Below are 19010 nucleotides of genomic sequence, written 5' to 3' on the forward strand. Positions count from 1 at the left end.
TCCAAAATCGCAGCTGATCCCGACAACAAGTCTCCTGTGCTTAGGGATGATTCTGGACACAGTCCAGAAAAAGGTGTTTCTCCCGGAAGAGAAAGCCAGGGAGTTATCCGAGCTAGTCAGGAACCTCCTAAAATCAGTGCATCATTGCACAAGGGCCATGGTAAAAAAATGGTGACTTCCTTCGAAGCAATTCCAGTCGGCAGATTTCATGCAAGAACTTTTCAGTGGGATCTGCTGGACAAATGGTCCGGATCGCATCTTCAGATGCATCAGCGGATAACCCTATATCCAAGGACAAGGGTGTCTCTCCTGTGGTGGTTACAGAGTGCTCATCTTCTAGAGGGCCGCAGATTCGGCATTCAGTTTTGGATGTTGGTGACCACGGAGGCCAGCCCGAGAGGCTGGGGAGCAGTCACACAAGGAAAAAATTTCCAGGGAGTGTGATCAAGTCTGGAGATTTTTCTCCACATAAATATAGCTAAGGGTAAATTTATAATGCTCTAAGCTTAGCAAGACCTCTGCTTCAAGGTCAGCCGGTATTGATCCAGTGGGATAAAACATCACGGCAGTCGCCCACGTAAATAGACAGGGCGGCACAAGAAGCAGGAGGGCAGTGGCAAAAACTGCAAGGACTTTTCGCTGGGCGGAAAATCATGTGATAGCACTGTCAGCAGTGTTTCATTCCGGGAATGGAAACTGGGAAGCAGACTTCCTCAGTAGGCACGACCTCCACCCGGCAGAGTGGGAACTTCATGGGGAAGTTTTCCACATAATTGTAAACCGTTGGGAATTACCAAAGGTGGACATGATGGCGTCCCGTCTGAACAAAAAACGGGACAGGTATTGCGCCAGGTTAAGAGACCCTCAGGCAATAGCTGTGGACGTTCTGGTAACACCGTGGGTGTACCAGTCGGTGTATGTGTTCCATCCTCTGCTTTTCATACCTAAGGTACTGAGAATTATAAGACGTAGAGGAGTAAGAACTATACTCATGGCTCCGGATTGGCCAAGAAGGACTTGGTACCCGGAACTTCAAGAGATGCTCACAGAGGACTTATGGCCTCTGCCGCTAAGAAGGGACTTGTTTCAGCAAGTACCATGTCTGTTCCAAGACTTACCGCAGCTGCGTTTGACGGCATGGCGGTGGAACGCCGGATCCTAAGGGAAAAGGCATTCAGGAAGAGGTCATTCCTACCCTGGTCAAAGCCAGAAAGGAGGTGACCGCACAACATTATCACCACATGTGGCGAAAATATGTTGCGTGGTGTGAGGCCAGGAAGGCCCCACGAAGAAATTTCAACTCGGTCGATTCCTGCATTTCTTGCAAACAGGAGTGTCTATGGGCCTCAAATTGGGGTCCATTAAGGTTCAAATTTCAGCCCTGTCGATTTTTCTTCCAGAAAGAATTGGCTTCAGTTCCTGAAGCCCAGAAGTTGTCAAGGGAGTATTGCATATACAACCCCCTTTTGTGCCTCCAGTGGCACTGTGGGATCTCAACGTAGTTCTGGGATTCCTCAAAACACATTGGTTTAAAACCAGTCAAATCTGTGGATTTGAAGCATCTCACATGAAAAGTGAACATGCTCTTGGACCTGGCCTGGACCAGGCGAGTGTCAAATTGGTGTTTTTTTTTTCTCAAAAAAGCCCATATCTGTTTGTCCATTCGGACAGGGCAGAGCTGCGGACTCGTCCCCAGTTCTCTCCCTAAGGTGGTGTCAGTGTTTCACCTGAACCAGCTTATTGTGGTGTCTTGCGCCTACTAGGGACTTGGAGGACTCCAAGTTGCTAGATGTGGTCAGGGCCCTGAAAATATAGGTTCCAGGACAGCTGGAGTCAGGAAAACTGACTTGCTGTTATCCTGTATGCACCCAACAAACTGGGTGCTCTTGCTTTTAAGCAGACTTTTGCTAGTTGGATGTGTAATACAATTCAGCTTGCACATTCTGTGGCAGGCCTGCCACAGCCAAAATATGTAAATGCCCATTCCACAAGGAAGGTGGGCTCATCTTGGGCGGCTGCCCGAGGGGTCTCGGCTTTACAACTTTGCCGAGCGGCTATTTAGTCAGGGGCAAACACGTTTGTAAAATCCTACAAATTTGATACCCTGGCTAAGGAGGACCTGGAGTTCTCTCATTCGGTGCTGCAGAGTCATCCGCACTCTCCCGCCCGTTTGGGAGCTTTGGTATAATCCCCATGGTCCTTTCAGGAACCCCAGCATCCACTAGGACGATAGAGAAAATAAGAATTTACTTACCGATAATTCTATTTCTCGGAGTCCGTAGTGGATGCTGGGCGCCCATCCCAAGTGCGGATTATCTGCATTACTTGTACATAGTTACAAAAATCGGGTTATTATTGTTGTGAGCCATCTTTTCAGAGGCTCCGCTGTTATCATACTGTTAACTGGGTTCAGATCACAGGTTGTACAGTGTGATTGGTGTGGCTGGTATGAGTCTTACCCGGGATTCATAAATCCTTCCTTATTGTGTACGCTCGTCCGGGCACAGTACCTAACTGAGGCTTGGAGGAGGGTCATAGGGGGAGGAGCCAGTGCACACCACCTGATCCTAAAGCTTTACTTTTTGTGCCCTGTCTCATGCGGAGCCGCTATTCCCCATGGTCCTTTCAGGAACCCCAGCATCCACTACGGACTCCGAGAAATAGAATTATCGGTAAGTAAATTCTTATTTTAATTTACCAAGTAATACTCTTCTACACTCCTTTTTTCTCTCTTATGAATGCTGTAAAACAAGATGTGTGTCACCATTTCCCTTATGCTTAACACATTTCAGGTCGAAAGAACATAACAAACACAAATAGTAGTGCAGAGACCTCTTAAAGGTTTACAAACAATGTAATTATCAAATGCATCCACAATTTACAAATGTATATAAAAGCATATAGTTACTCCACAATGCCTAAGCAGGAACACAGGAGCATCCACAGAACGTCCCACAAAAATGTTTATTAGGAATAAGCCAACCTCAATCCCAGAGGCTGCGCCCACCTCAGGAGCCACCAGCAGATGGAAATATCCCTCAAATCACTGTTTGGAGTCCAGAATAAACACCAGTTTAACGCGTTTTAGACCTTCTTAGTTCTTCATCAGAAGGTGGAGGCTGCCTATGGTAGGAAAGCTCTCCAAATGCCTTCCACATAAAAGAATTCAATGACACATGCACTTGTAAAGTATTAAAAATCTTATGTCTGAGGATGCCGCTTATTGAGCGATTGAAGGCTGGGAAACGTTTTACATTATGGCCCCTACAGTGTCTGGACTACTGATCGAGAACCGACCTGCATGTGCAGGAAACTGTCTCTGCCCTCCATTTCTATCTGGAGTCCCAAGCCAGAGCTGTGCTTAAAGGATTCAACCAGCAGCCGGAAGCATCTTAATAAGGAGAGGTATATGCGTAGCACCTATGGACACTGAAAGATAAAGAGCCTTTATTATCACTATGCTGGTAGATTTCTAGCTTGAATATTCTCTCTGTGCACAGAGTTATAAAACTGCAGCGCTGCAGCCGCAAGTGAACCATCATAATCAGCATTAAAGTGATTTTTTATTATTATTTGCTGCTATATGGACAAATCCTTGAATTAGCCTCCTGGGGAGTGGTGTTTTATATAAAAGCTCATACTATATTGCACTTTATATGTTGTGGGTTTTTAATATGTTTTCTGTCCAGTCAACTGTGGGGTATATGATATTATTATTTTAAGAAATTGAATTTGTGATTTTTAATACTTTACAAGAGCATGTGTCATTGAATTCTTTCTGATTTGTGTTTTCTTTTAAAGGGGTTGAGTATTCCCCTCTCTGACACAGCTGCTAGGTAAAGGGATTTTTTACAGGGTAAACCAGGTGCCTTGTCTTTCTTCCGTCTTTCACGTAAGGCATTGATTCCTTCCAATTTATGGATAACTTTAGGAAATCCCACCATCTTTACCCTCAAGGGAAAATTCTGATAAATCACGTTCTGTAGTGATTGAAGGAGGACACAGGCCAGCCCACCCAGAAATTTAGCTGCTGCTTTTTTTTTTCTTTCTTTCTTGGCTTCTAGTAAACTGCCCAGAAGCAAGGCTGTTGGGGTATTACTAGAACTTATCTGCTGTCAGTGCTTCCCTACAAAAAAGCATTTAATTTCTCTTACATCCTAGAGGATGCTGGGGTCCACATTAGTACCATGGGGTATAGACGGGTCCACCAGGAGCCATTGGCACTTTAAGAGTTTGAGAGTGAGGGCTGGCTCCTCCCTCTATGCCCCTCCCACCAGACTCCGTTTAGAAAATGTGCCCGGAGGAGCCGGTCACAGCTAGGTGAGCTCTACAGAGCTTTTCTAGTAAAAGTTATTTTTAGAGTTTTTTTATTTTACAGGAGGCTTTTGGCAACAGCCTGCCTGCAGCGTGGGACTAAGGGGGGGAGCAGTGTCCGCCCTGCGGGGTCTGAGCCACTGTCTCCGCTGACTGGACACTGAGCTCCAGAGGGGACTGATCGTTTTCCGCCACAGGGGACCGCTCGCCCCAGCAGCATGCCTTCAACCCCTTACAGAGCTGAAGAAGTGGTGAGTGAGTCACCGACCCCCCAAGCAAGCGGGGGGCCGGTGTGAAGATGGCGGCAACGGGGAGGGAGAGCAGTATTAACTGCGCTCCTGTGAAGGTTCAGAGGCACATGGTGCGGCGCTGTGAGGGGCGCCCTAAGCCAGCGCTTACCCCCACACTGGTCCGCAAGTCTGTCGGGGTCCGCGGATCTCAGCCAGCAAGTTTTACCTCAGGCCAGTATAATCTATGAAGAGCGGGAAGACAGCACCATTAAGGGTGCGGAGCTTCTCCTTAGAGCGGACCAGCAACGTTCCAGCGCCATTTTCCTGCCTGCACAGTGCTGGATAGAAGAACAGGTCCCTCCACAGCAGCTCCAACTGTCAGCTCACGGTACCAGGGGGCTGTAGAAGGGGGAGGGGAGGCTGTAAACCGATTGTGTCTCCTATTAAGGGACACAGTCTGCGCTGACAAGGGGTCTCCCTTTGCTGAAAGCGCTGTGTGTGGGTTGGCTCCGATCTCTGTGTCTCTCTTGCCGTTCTTGAGGAGGAAACTCTGTCTGCCCCCACGTGTGTGTGTGTGTGTGTGTGTGTGTGTGTGTGTGTGTGTGTGTGTGGAGTGTTTGATGGTCTCCTTTAGCTATGTCCAGGGACACTGTGTCATATGCTGAAGAGGATTTATCCTCCCGGGATGATCCCATTCCATGTAATTAGGATAGCACTGGTTTAGCACAGATACCAGCAAGGGAACCAGAGTGGTTTTCCTCTATCAAATCTTGGATTTCTCAGATTTCTGACAGGGCTGCAAGTAATGAATCTGCAACCCAGGTATTACAGAGCTCTATGGCAGTATGGCCTGGTTCTGGTACCTCAGGACGCCCCGTTATATACCCCCACAAACGTGCGCTTGTGCATGTCACACAAGATGACACGGATACTGATTCTGACACTACAGATGGTGATGGGGATGTGTTGCGGGGGTCCACATCTCTTGCAAAAGGGGGGAAATTGTTGATAGAGGCTGTCAGGGATGTGTTAAATGTTAATGATACCACACCTGAGCAGGTTGAGGAGGCTTTTTTCACTGAAAATAAAAAAGCCTCGCTAACCTTCCCTGCGTCAAAGGAATTGAATGCTATATTTGAAAAAGCATGGGTAAACCCTAAGAAAAAATTCCAGATCCCTAAAAGGGTCCAGGTGGCATGTCCTTTCCCTGAGGAGGATAGGGAAAAATGGGAAAACCCGCCAATTGTTGACGCCTCTTTGTCCAGACTCTCAAAGAAGGTGGTTTTACCTGTTCCAGGATCTACAGCCTTAAAGGAGCCGGCTGATGGGAAAATTGATAATGCGCTTAAATCCATGTATACTGCTTCAGGGGGCATATTACGTCCCACTATTGCTACTGCAAGGATTGCAAAGGCAATAGTAAAGTGGTTGGCTACCTTACTTGAGGATTTGGATACGATGGATAGGGATGACGTTGCATTGTATTTACGCAACATACATGATTCTGCAGGTTTTATGGAAGAATCCATGAAAAGCCTGGGTTCCATGGCTGCGGGAATATCTTCCATGTCTGTTTCAGCTCGTCGGGGACTGTGGCTGCGCCAGTGGTCGGCCAACGCGGAATCCAGAAGAAGTGTGGAGTCCCTACCCTATACAGGTCAGGCTCTCTTTGGGGAAGCTCTAGATGCGTGGATATCCACCGCTACAGCGGGTAAGTCTCCGTTTCTTCCCTCAGCAGCACCTGCTCCGAAGAAATCTTTCTCTTCATCTGCATCGCAGTCCTTTCGGCCTAACAAGCCTAGAAAGGCCAGAACTTCCAATACCTTCTTTATGGGAGGTCGGGTTAAGTCCAAGAAACTTGCCGCTGCAGGTTCCCAGGAACAAAAGCCTGCTTCGGGTATGCCAAAGTCCTCTGCATGATGGTGGACTGCACGCCCCGGTGGTTGGGCCAGTGGGAGCGAGACTCAGACACTTCAGTCATGTCTGGGTATCGTCCGGCCTGGATCCCTGGGTGGTAGATGTTGTGTCTCAGGGATACAGGAATTTCAAAGTCTTCCTCCTCATCGCTTTTTCAAGTCAGGCTTGCCAACTCTGTTGGAGGACAGCACTGTACTACAAGACGCTGTCCAAAAGCTGGTAGAGGCACAGGTCATTGTGCCAGTACCACCTCACATGCTGAACAATGGTTACTATTCTAACCTTTTCGTGGTACCAAAACTGGATGGTTCGGTCAGGCCCATTCTGAACCTAAAATCATTGAACCCCTTTCTAAAGGAGTTCAGGTTCAAGATGGAGTCTATCAGGGCGGTGATATCAGGTCTGGAAGAAGGGGAATTCCTGGTATCCCTGGATATCAAGGATGCGTACCTCCACATTCCGATCTGGCTGCCGCATCAGGCTGATCTCCGCTTCGCATTGCTGGACTGTCATTTTCAGTTCCAGGCACTGCCATTCGGCCTCTCCACAACACCGAGGGTGTTTACCAAGGTGATGGTGAAATTCTCCTCTGCAAGCAGGGTGTGAACATCATTCCATATCTGGACGACCTGCTGATAAAGGCATCGTCCAAGGAGAGTCTGCGGCAGTCCATTGTCCTCACAATGCAACTGCTCCAGAGTCACGGTTGGATTCTGAACCTTCCAAAGTCACATTTGGAACAACCCAGAGGTTGTCATTTCAGGGAATGATCCTGGATACGGAAGTGCAGAGGGTGTTTCTTCCGCAGGAAAAGGCGTTGGTGATGCAAGCCATGGTCCGCGATGTCCTGAAGCCACCTCAGGTGTCTGTTCATCAATGCATTCGCCTATTAGGAAAAATGGTGGCCTTTTACGAGGCTCTCCGGTACGGGAGGTTCGACGCTCTGACCTTTCAACTGGATCCCCTGGAGAAGTGGTCGGGATCTCCCCTCCACATGCACCAGAGAATTCGTCTGTCGCCAAAGGCCAGGATTTCACTCCTCTGGTGGCTCCAATTGCCTCACCTTCTGGAGGAACGCAGGTTCGGGATTCAGGGCTGGGCCCTTCTAAACCACGGATGCGAGCCTTCGGGGCTGGGGAGCAGTCACTCAAGGAGTAACCTTCAAAGGATGGTGGTCAAGCCTGGAAGCCGGCCTGCCCATCAACATCCTGGAACTAAGAGCCGTCTACAACGGTCTTCTTCAGGCGGCCCCTCTTCTGAGAAATCGGCCATTCAAGTGCAGTCGGACAACTTAACAACAGTGGCTTACATAAACCGACAAGGCGTAACGAAGAGCAGAGCGGCAATGTTAGAGGTGACAAGAATACTCCTCTGGACAGAAAAGCACGCGTTAGCGCTGTCAGCCATCTTCATTCCGGGAGTAGACAACTGGGAAGCAGACTTCCTCAGCAGACACGATCTCCTTCCAGGAGAGTGGGGACTCCATCCGGAGGTGTTCAAGGAAATAACAGACCTTTGGGGTTTACCCCAAATAGACATGATGGCCTCTTGTCTCAACAAGAAGCTTCAACATTATTGTTCCTGGTTGAGGGACCCATAGGCAGTGGCAGTGGACGCCCTGGTGTCACTGTGGGTGTTCCAGTCAGTGTACCCACTCCCACTCATCCCAAGAATCCTAAAGCTCATAAGGAGAACAAGGGTTCAAGCAATCCTCATTGCCCCAGACTGGCCAAGAAGGGCTTGGTATGTGGACCTTCTGAATCTACTGCATGAAGAGCCGATGCCTCTTCCTCTTCGGGAGGACCTGCTGCAGCAGGGGCAATTCGCCTATCAAGACTTACCACAGCTACGTTTGACGGCATGGAAGTTGAGTGCCTGATTCTTGCTCGGAAGGGCATTCCGAAGAAGGTTATTCCTACCCGCATACAGGCTAGGAAAGGGGTAACGTCTAAACATTACCATCGTATTTGGAAGAAATATGTTTCTTGGTGTGAGTCCAAGAAGTTTCCTATGGTGGAGTTTCAACTGGGACGTTTCCTCCTCTTCCTGCAAGCAGGAGTGGATATGGGCCTGAGTTTGCATTCTGTGAAGGTCCAGATTTCAGCCCTATCCATGTTCTTTCAGAAACAATTGGCTGCCCTCCCTGAGGTTCAGACCTTTTTGAAGGAAGTTCTGCATATCCAACCTCCCTTTGTACCGTCTACGGCGCCTTGGGACCATAACGTGGTGTTGCAGTTCCTCCAGTCGGATTGGTTTGAACCTCTACAGGAGGTAGAGGTCAAATTTCTTACATGGAAGGCGGTCATTTTGTTGGCCTTGGCTTCTGCTAGACGTGTGTCCGAGCTGAGGGCTTTATCCTGTAAAAGCCCTTACTTGATCTTCCACGAAGATCGAGCTGAGCTCCGGACTCATCAGCAGTTTCTTCCGAAGGTTGTGTCGGTATTTCATATCAACCAAACTATTGTGGTGCCAGTGGTTACTGACTCCTCAATTACATCAAAGTCCTTGGATGTCGTAAGGGCTCCGAAGATATATGTGAAGAGAACTTCTCGTCACAGAAAGTCGGACTCTCTGTTTGTCCTCTATGATCCCAAGAAAATTGGGTGTCCTGCTTCTAAGCAGACTATTTCTCGCTGGATTAGGTTCACTATCCAGCACGCTTATTTTACGGCAGGGCTGCCGTGTCCAAAATCTGTTAAGGCCCACTCTACTCGTAAGGTGGGGTCTTCCTGGGTGGCTGCCTGGGGTGTCTCGGCAGTGCAAGTTTGCAGAGCTGCAACTTGGTCTGGGTCGAACACGTTTGCAAAGTTTTACAAGTTCGATACTTTAGCCACTGATGATCTGAAGTTCAGTCAATCAGTTCTGCAGGAGCCTCAGCGTTCTCCCTCCCGTTCTGGGAGCTTTGGTACATCCCCACGGTACTAATGTGGACCCCAGCATCCTCTAGGACAGAAGAGAAAATAGGATTTTGGTTACCTACCGGTAAATCCTTTTCTCGTAGTCCGTAGAGGATGCTGGGCGACCGCCCAGCGCTTCGTTCTCCTGCAAATGTTATTTGGTTCAGTACAACTTCGTTTTACTTGAGTACTGCATTGTTACTTGGTAAGTAATGTTTCAGCTGTTGCTGAGTAGTTCAAGCTAGTTGACTTGACGTACCTTGTATGTGTGAGCTGGTATGAATCTCACCACTATCTGTGTATAATCCTTCTCTCGAAGTATGTCGTCTCCTCGGGCACAGTTTCTAGACTGAGTCTGGTGGGAGGGGCAAAGATGGAGGAGCCAGCCCACACTCTCAAACTCTTAAAGTGCCAATGGCTCCTGGTGGACCCGTCTATACCCCATGGTACTAATGTGGACCCCAGCATCCTCTACGGCCTACGAGAAAAGGATTTACCGGTAGGTAACCAAAATCCTATTTTTTACCCCCCAAAAAAAACAAAACCCACAAACATATTTTACCATGCACTTTGGGTCTGATTCCATGTTGGCAGTAAATATAAAAAGAGTAAGTAGGCCTAGCTTTGCACATGGACAAAGAATACTGCACTACAAGCTGTATGACTCCATTTATTATTTTTTACATACAGCATAATTACTGGCTGACTGTGTGTAGCCCACAAATTATTGTAGAGCTTTATTTTTATAATGCAATTTGTGCACGTTACATCTTCCCCACCTGCATTGCAGTGTGGTGTGTCCAGTTGCACAGCTATAACTACTTGCTCTTTTTTGCTTTACTCCCAACTCTGAACTAGGCACTATACATGTACAATTTCACTGGATCAGTGATTAAGGATTTTCAGGCTTGAAGCCTACCTAAAGAAGAGTTTACATTACGTTTCATATTAAGAACACTAGATAAAATAAATATACTGCTAATTTTTTGATTTATGTAGGAATTCCACAGAAAAACAAGAATCTGTTCAACTCGCTGTCCGAACGGCGGAGAAGCTTCTTAAAGAACTAAAGCCGCAGACTATCCAGGGTCATATACAGCTGCGGATCATGGAGAACTATTGCCTGATGGCTACCAAACAAAAAGCAACTGTAGAGCGCGCACTTAGCACATTCACCGAAGTGGCCGCTGCAGAAGTAAGGTCCCCCTTACCTTAAATGTGTATATGTTTAAACTGTGTTAAGTGGAAGCTAATGGAGAGCATCTAGTAGGTAGAACACTCTATGGGGTATATTCAATTGGTGTTGAATCCCGCAGTGGATTTCAACAGTTTTCCGATTCGACTGTCGAAACCCTCCTTCCCGTGCACTGAATTCGACATATTCAATTTGAAAAGGATTCAACACTCCTCCGGTCGGAAAGGGACCAATGGATTGTGGGCGGCCGGGATTCGACTTCATGAACATCACAATCTGGTCAGAAAAAGGCTCCATTATTGTAGTCAGTGTAAAAAAAATATGATATATATGTTAAAAACGCAGATTGCCCTAAAAAAACGATTCCACAAGACAGCTGACTGTGTAATGGCTGCTCCTCTCCCTGAAGTCTCAAGCATAGGAGTGGCTTCGGTGAAGTGTAACCTGGGTAAAAATGTTGAATCATGGGTACATTCCTTCCCTCAGTCCAGTAAAGAAAAAAATATTCAGGAAAAAATCTAAACATAATAATGTGACTCATAAATACAAAAAACAATTATATAATTACTTAAAATATAAATAGATATGCTAGTAGAAGTTAAAAAAAAATTCAAAAAAATTTAAGTATTTCAAATTTCTTGTCGGCTCACGACAAAAAAACTTGTCGCAATGAAATTGTCAAAAGTCACGTCAAAAACCACTGATACCAATTCGACAATCTTAAATTGAATATACTTTTGTCAAAAAGCCGGGGATTTAACATTACAGACACTCAACTGTCGAAAAGTCAAAACGAATCCAACAGGTTTTTTGTCGAAAAGTGGCGTATTGAATTGTCGAATGCAATTCGACAGCTTTTTTTTGTCGAAAAAGCCTAGTTTTCCGACAAGACGAGGGATTCGACACCTATTGAATATACCCCATTGTGGTAATGGGTGAACTAGACAGGACTCTATCTTCGATCCTTCTTCACGTTAGTGCAGTTGGCTTGAGAATATAGATACCAGCATGGAGCAGCCTTTCCCAGCCTTTGCAGGTTTTAGTGATATCCAGGCTTCAGCACAGGTGGTTAAATCATAAATGATTCACCTGTGCTCAAGCATGGTTATTACTAAAACCTGAACTGTTAGTGTGCCTTAAGGACTGAGGTTGGGAATGCCTGGCATAGAGTTTTGTTGGCCACTGTTTGTTCTTTTCCTCTCCTGTAGCGTTCCTCATTGGTCTAAAGTCACACGCACTAACTATATGGGAACTGGATAGATTTCTGGCCCTCTCAACACACGCTTAGCTCCATGGCAACAGGCTTTAAAACATTAACTGTGTGACAATGTTTTTATAATTAATGTTATTAGTAGCCTAATTAATTAAAAGGGGGTGGCGAGCTGAAGTGAGCAAAAAAGGGACCCGTTTGAGTGCTGAAATGGGACTTTTTTTTACGTCACGTCCATTACTTTGGTCGGGTTTAGCTGCTTTACGCTGCTAAACCTGACCACTCTGGGCGCAACAAGCACGATAAAAATAAACAATTGAATATGCCACCCAATCTCCCATCACTTTATACGTATAAACAATTGAATATCGCCCAAAGTAACATAGTTTCTGAGGTTAAAAAAAGTTTGTCCATAGAGTTCAACCTGTTAGTGCTCTCCTACACTGTAATATTTTTAAGACTAATTTTATCTGTGGTGAATGTTCAGCCGTTATGTCAATTTTTTATTTTATTTTATTATAGTGCATGATTTACCCACCATTACCCTGTATATCCTTATCCATTAGGAATTTGTCTAGACCCTTCTTAAAAGTAATGTCCGAGTCCACCATTACTACTCTTTCAGGCAGGGAATTCCAAATACGTATTGTCCTTACTGTGAAGAAACCTTCCCATCTCTGTGTGCGAAATCTCTAACCTAAACGGGTGTCCACGTGCCCTTTGTGATGATCTTACCAAAAATAAATCCCCCGCTAGCTCTGTGTATTGACCCCTTCCTTATATATTTGTAAATGTCATGTCCCCTCTTAATCTCTTTTTTCCAGTGTAAACATGCCTAGCCTAATAGACCTTTCTTCATATTCTAGCGTCTCCATCCCCTTAATCAATTTGGTCGCCTGCCTCTGAACCTTTTCTAGCTCCAGGATATCCTTTTTGTAGTATGGTGCCCATAACTGTGCACAGTATTTGAGATGTGGCCTCACTAGTGATTTATATAATGGAAGTGTAACACTCTCATCCCTTGCATCAATTCTCTGCTTTCTGCATGCTAATACCTTGTTTGCCTTTTTTGCTGCATTACTACTTTGGGTACTACTGCTGAGTTTGTTATCTACTGTATGTGAACACCTTAATCTTTTTCCTGTACAGAATCCCCTAGTTTTTCCCAATTTAGTATGTAGGTAGTATTTCTCTAACGTCCTAAGTGGATGCTGTGACTCCGTAAGGACCATGGGGAACAGCGGCTCCGCAGGAGACTGGGCACAAAAGCAAAAGCTTGAACTAGCTGGTGTGCACTGGCTCCTCCCCCTATGACCCTCCTCCAAGCCCCAGTTAGATTTTTGTGCCCGAACGAGAAGGGTGCATGCTAGGTGGCTCTCCTGAGCTGCTTAGAGTAAAAGTTTATTTTAGGTTTTTTATTTTCAGTGAGTCCTGCTGGCAACAGGCTCACTGCATCGTGGGACTAAGGGGAGAAGAAACGAACTCACCTGCGTGCAGAGTGGATTGGGTTTCTTAGGCTACTGGACATTAGCTCCAGAGGGACGATCACAGGTTCAGCCTGGATGGGTCCCGGAGCCGCGCCGCCGGCCCCCTTACAGAGCCAGAAGAACGAAGAGGTCCGGTGAAATCGGCGGCAGAAGACGTTCCTGTCTTCAACTAAGGTAGCGCACAGCACTGCAGCTGTGCGCCATTGCTCTCAGCACACTTCACACTCCGGTCACTGAGGGTGCAGGGCGCTGGGGGGGAGCGCCCTGAGACGCAATAAAAACAGAAATACCTTAGGATGGCAAAAGAAATACATCACATATAGCTCCTGGGCTATATGGATGTATTTAACCCCTGCCAGTTTTCCAGAAAAAAGCGGGAGATAAGGCCGTCGTGAAGGGGCGGAGCCTATCTCCTCAGCACACAAGCGCCATTTTCCCTCACAGTTCCGCTGGAAGGACGGCTCCCTGACTCTCCCCTGCAGTCCCTACAGAATCAGGGTAAAAAACGAGAGAGGGGGGGCACTATTGGCAGCTAAATTATAAACAGCAGCTATAAAAGGGAGTAACACTTATATAAGGTTATCCCTATTGATATATATAGCGCTCTGGTGTGTGCTGGCAAACTCTCCCTCTGTCTCCCCAAAGGGCTAGTGGGGTCCTGTCCTCTATCAGAGCATTCCCTGTGTGTGTGCTGGGTGTCGGTACGATTGTGTCGACATGTATGAGGAGGAAAATGATGTGGAAGCAGAGCAATTGCCTGTATTAGTGATGTCACCCCCTAGGGAGTCGACACCTGACTGGATGGTTGTATTTAAAGAACTACGTGACAATGTCAGCACTTTACAAAAAACTGTTGACGACATGAGACAGCCGACAAATCAATTAGTGCCTGTCCAGGCGTCTCAGACACCGTCAGGGGCGATAAAACGCCCGTTACCTCAGTGGGTCGACACAGACCCAGACACGGATACTGAGTCCAGTGTTGACGGTGAGGAGACAAACGTAATGTCCAGTAGGGCCACACGTTACATGATCACGGCAATGAAGGAGGCATTGAATATTTCTGACACTACAAGTACCACAAAGAAGGGTATTATGTGGGGAGTGAAAAAACTACCAGTAGCTTTTCCTGAGTCAGATGAATTAAATGAGGTGTGTGATAAAGCGTGGGTTTCCCCCGATAAAAAAGTGCTAATTTCTAATAAATTATTGGCACTATACCCTTTCCCGCCAGAGGTTAGGGCGCGTTGGGAAACACCCCCTAGAGTAGATAAAGCGCTCACACGTTTATCTAAACAAGTAGCGTTACCGTCTCCTGATACGGCCGCCCTCAAAGAACCAGCGGATAGAAGGCTGGAAAATATCCTGAAGGGTATATACACACATACTGGTGTTATACTGCGACCAGCAATCGCATCAGCCTGGATGTGCAGTGCTGGAGTTGCGTGGTCGGATTCCCTGACTGAAAATATTGATACCCTGGATAGGGACAGTATATTACTAACTATAGAGCATTTGAAGGATGCATTACTATATATGCGTGATGCACAGAGGGATATTTGCACCCTGGCATCAAGAGTGAGTGCTATGTCCATTTCTGCCAGAAGAGCGTTATGGACGCGACAGTGGTCAGGGGATGCGGATTCCAAACGACATATGGAAGTATTGCCGTTTAAAGGGGAGGAGTTATTTGGGGCCGGTCTATCGGATCTGGTGGCCACGGCAACGGCCGGAAAGTCCACCTTTTTACCCCAGGTCACCTCTCAGCAGAAAAAGACACCGTCTTTTCAAACTCAGTCCTTTCGTCCCCATAAGTACAGGCGGGCAAAAGGCCACTCATTTCTGCCCCGGGGCAGAGGAAGAGGAAAAAGACTGCACCAGGCAGCCTCTTCACAGGAGCAGAAGCCCTCCTCTGCTTCTGCCAAGTCTTCAGCATGACGCTGGGGCTTTACAAGCGGACTCGGACACGGTGGGGGCCCGTCTCAAAAATTTCAACGCGCAGTGGGCTCACTCGCAAGTGGACCCCTGGATTCTACAGGTAGTATCACAGGGGTACAAACTGGAATTCGAGACGTCTCCCCCTCGCCGGTTCCTGAAGTCTGCTCTACCAAAGTCTCCCTCCGACAGGGAGGCAGTTTTGGAAGCCATTCACAAGCTGTATTCCCAGCAGGTGATAATCAAGGTACCTCTCCTACAACAGGGAAAGGGGTATTATTCCACGCTGTTTGTGGTACCGAAGCCGGACGGCTCGGTGAGACCAATTTTAAATCTAAAATCCTTGAACACTTACATAAAGAGGTTCAAATTCAAGATGGAGTCACTCAGAGCAGTGATAGCAAACCTGAAAGAAGGGGACTATATGGTGTCTCTGGACATCAAAGATGCTTATCTCCACGTCCCAATCTACCCTTCTCACCAAGGGTACCTCAGGTTTGTAGTACAAAACTGTCATTATCAGTTTCAGACGCTGCCGTTTGGATTGTCCACGGCACCTCGGGTCTTTACCAAGGTAATGGCCGAAATGATGATTCTTCTTCGAAGAAAAGGCGTTTTAATTATCCCTTACTTGGACGATCTCCTGATAAGGGCAAGGTCCAGGGAACAGTTAGAAGTCGGAGTAGCACTATCTCAGTTAGTGTTACGTCAGCACGGGTGGATTCTAAATATTCCAAAATCGCAGCTGATTCCAACGACACGTCTCCTGTTCCTAGGAATGATTCTGGACACAGTCCAGAAAAAGGTGTTTCTCCCAGAGGAGAAGGCCAGGGAGTTATCCGAGCTAGTCAGGAATCTCCTAAAACCAGGCCAGGTGTCAGTGCATCAGTGCACGAGGGTCCTGGGAAAAATGGTGGCTTCTTACGAAGCGATTCCATTCGGAAGATTCCATGCAAGAACGTTTCAGTGGGATCTTCTGGACAAATGGTCCGGATCGCATCTTCAGATGCATCAGCGGATAACCCTGTCGCCAAGGACAAGGGTGTCTCTTCTGTGGTGGCTGCAGAGTGCTCATCTACTAGAGGGCCGCAGATTCGGCATTCAGGATTGGATCCTGGTGACCACAGATGCCAGCCTGAGAGGCTGGGGAGCAGTCACACAGGGACAAAATTTCCAGGGCTTGTGGTCAAGCATGGAAACATCTCTTCATATAAACATTCTGGAACTAAGGGCCATTTACAATGCCCTAACTCAAGCAAAACCCCTGCTTCAGGGTCAGGCGGTATTGATCCAATCGGACAACATCACGTCAGTCGCCCACGTAAACAGACAGGGCGGCACGAGAAGCAGGAGGGCGATGGCAGAAGCTGCAAGGATTCTTCGCTGGGCGGAGAATCATGTGATAGCACTGTCAGCAGTGTTCATTCCGGGAGTGGACAACTGGGAAGCGGACTTCCTCAGCAGACACGACCTTCACCCGGGGGAGTGGGGACTTCATCCAGAAGTCTTCCAAGAGATGGTAAACCGTTGGGAAAAACCAAAGGTGGACATGATGGCGTCCCGTCTCAACAAAAAACTAGACAGATATTGCGCCAGGTCAAGGGACCCTCAGGCAATAGCGGTGGACGCTCTGGTAACACCATGGGTGTACCAGTCAGTGTATGTGTTCCCTCCTCTGCCTCTCATACCAAAAGTACTGAGAATCATAAAAAGGAGAGGAGTAAGAACTATACTCGTGGTTCCGGATTGGCCAAGAAGGACTTGGTACCCGGAACTTCAAGAGATGCTCACGGAGGACCCGTGGCCTCTACCTCTAAGAAAGGACCTGCTCCAGCAGGGACCTTGTCTGTTCCAAGACTTACCGCGGCTGCGTTTGACGGCATGGCGGTTGAATGCCGGATCCTGAAGGAAAAAGGCATTCCAGAAGAAGTCATCCCTACCCTGATAAAGGCCAGGAAGGATGTAACCGCGAAACATTATCACCGCATTTGGCGAAAATATGTTGCGTGGTGTGAGGCCAAAGAGGCCGCTACAGAGGAATTTCAACTGGGTCGCTTCCTACATTTCCTGCAAACAGGACTGTCTATGGGCCTAAAATTAGGGTCCATTAAGGTTCAAATTTCGGCCCTGTCGATTTTCTTCCAAAAAGAACTGGCTTCTCTGCCTGAAGTCCAGACGTTTGTCAAAGGGGTACTGCATATACAGCCTCCTTTTGTGCCCCCGGTGGCACCTTGGGATCTCAATGTGGTTTTGGGGTTCCTAAAATCACATTGGTTTGAACCACTCACCACTGTGGAATTAAAATATCTCACATGGAAGGTGGTAATGCTGTTAGCCCTGGCTTCAGCCAGGCGTGTCTCAGAATTGGCGGCTTTATCTTATAAAAGCCCTTACCTGATTTTTCACACGGATAGGGCAGAATTGAGGACTCGTCCTCAATTTCTCCCAAAGGTGGTTTCAGCGTTTCACGTGAACCAGCCTATTGTGGTGCCTGCGGCTACTAGGGACTTGGAGGACTCCAAGTTACTGGACGTAGTCGGGGCCCTGAAAATATATATTTCCAGGACGGCTGGAGTCAGGAAATCTGACTCGCTGTTTATCCTGTATGCACCCAACAAGCTGGGTGCTCCTGCTTCTAAGCAGACGATTGCTCGTTGGATTTGTAGTACAATTCAGCTTGCACATTCTGTGGCAGGCCTGCCACAGCCAAAATCTGTAAAAGCCCATTCCACAAGGAAGGTGGGCTCATCTTGGGCGGCTGCCCGAGGGGTCTCGGCTTTACAACTTTGCCGAGCAGCTACTTGGTCAGGGGCAAACACGTTTGCTAAATTCTACAAATTTGATACCCTGGCTGAGGAGGACCTGGAGTTCTCTCATTCGGTGCTGCAGAGTCATCCGCACTCTCCCGCCCGTTTGGGAGCTTTGGTATAATCCCCATGGTCCTTACGGAGTCCCAGCATCCACTTAGGACGTTAGAGAAAATAAGAATTTACTTACCGATAATTCTATTTCTCATAGTCCGTAGTGGATGCTGGGCGCCCATCCCAAGTGCGGATTGTCTGCAATACTTGTATATAGTTATTGTTACAAAATTCGGGTTATTATTGTTGTGAGCCATCTTTTCAGAGGCTCCTTCGTTTATCATACTGTTAACTGGGTTCAGATCACAGGTTGTACGGTGTGATTGGTGTGGCTGGTATGAGTCTTACCCGGGATTCAATATCCTTCCTTATTATGTACGCTCGTCCGGGCACGGTATCCTGGCTGGGGCTTGGAGGAGGGTCATAGGGGGAGGAGCCAGTGCACACCAGCTAGTTCAAGCTTTTGCTTTTGTGCCCAGTCTCCTGCGGAGCCGCTGTTCCCCATGGTCCTTACGGAGTCCCAGCATCCACTACGGACTATGAGAAATAGAATTATCGGTAAGTAAATTCTTATTTTTTGTTCTGTACATAAAATAGCTGATGCTAGTACATAAAATAGCTGATGCTAGTAGCACGTATGAGTCGGTCTCTTGCTTTTGCAAGACCTGATTTGACTTATGTTTATCTTTTTTTATAAAATTTGATTTTGTATTAATCTTCCAGAAAGACCATGTGCCAGCACTGTTAGGTATGGCCACTGCTTACATGATATTGAAACAAACTCCAAGAGCACGAAACCAGTTGAAAAGAATCTCCAAAATGAACTGGAATCCAATAGACGCAGAAGAGTTTGAAAAGAGTCTGTTGCTCCTGGCGGACATTTACATTCAGTCTGGAAAGTACGATATGGCGGGTGAGCTGCTGAAACGCTGCCTCCGGCATAACAGGGTATGGAAATGAGGCC

The 19010-nt window shown here is 47.2% G+C and overlaps 1 protein-coding gene and 1 long non-coding RNA gene across 3 annotated transcripts in view; one reads left to right on the forward strand and one right to left on the reverse strand.

Moving 5' to 3' along the window:
* The window catches only part of TTC21B (tetratricopeptide repeat domain 21B), a 418459-nt gene that overhangs the window by 342791 nt on the left and 56658 nt on the right, over positions 1 to 19010 (forward strand). For both annotated transcript variants that reach the window (XM_063933597.1, XM_063933598.1), the window contains exons 25-26: positions 10358 to 10553; positions 18770 to 18994. In XM_063933597.1, coding sequence (XP_063789667.1) covers positions 10358 to 10553; positions 18770 to 18994 — 421 coding nt within the window. The remainder of the gene's footprint in view (positions 1 to 10357; positions 10554 to 18769; positions 18995 to 19010) is intronic.
* The window catches only part of LOC134944759 (uncharacterized), a 97314-nt gene that overhangs the window by 18595 nt on the left and 59709 nt on the right, over positions 1 to 19010 (reverse strand). The gene's annotated exons all lie outside the window — the stretch shown is intronic.

Source organism: Pseudophryne corroboree, chromosome 7 (assembly GCF_028390025.1).
Source record: "Pseudophryne corroboree isolate aPseCor3 chromosome 7, aPseCor3.hap2, whole genome shotgun sequence".
Taxonomy (NCBI): Eukaryota; Metazoa; Chordata; class Amphibia; order Anura; family Myobatrachidae; genus Pseudophryne; species Pseudophryne corroboree.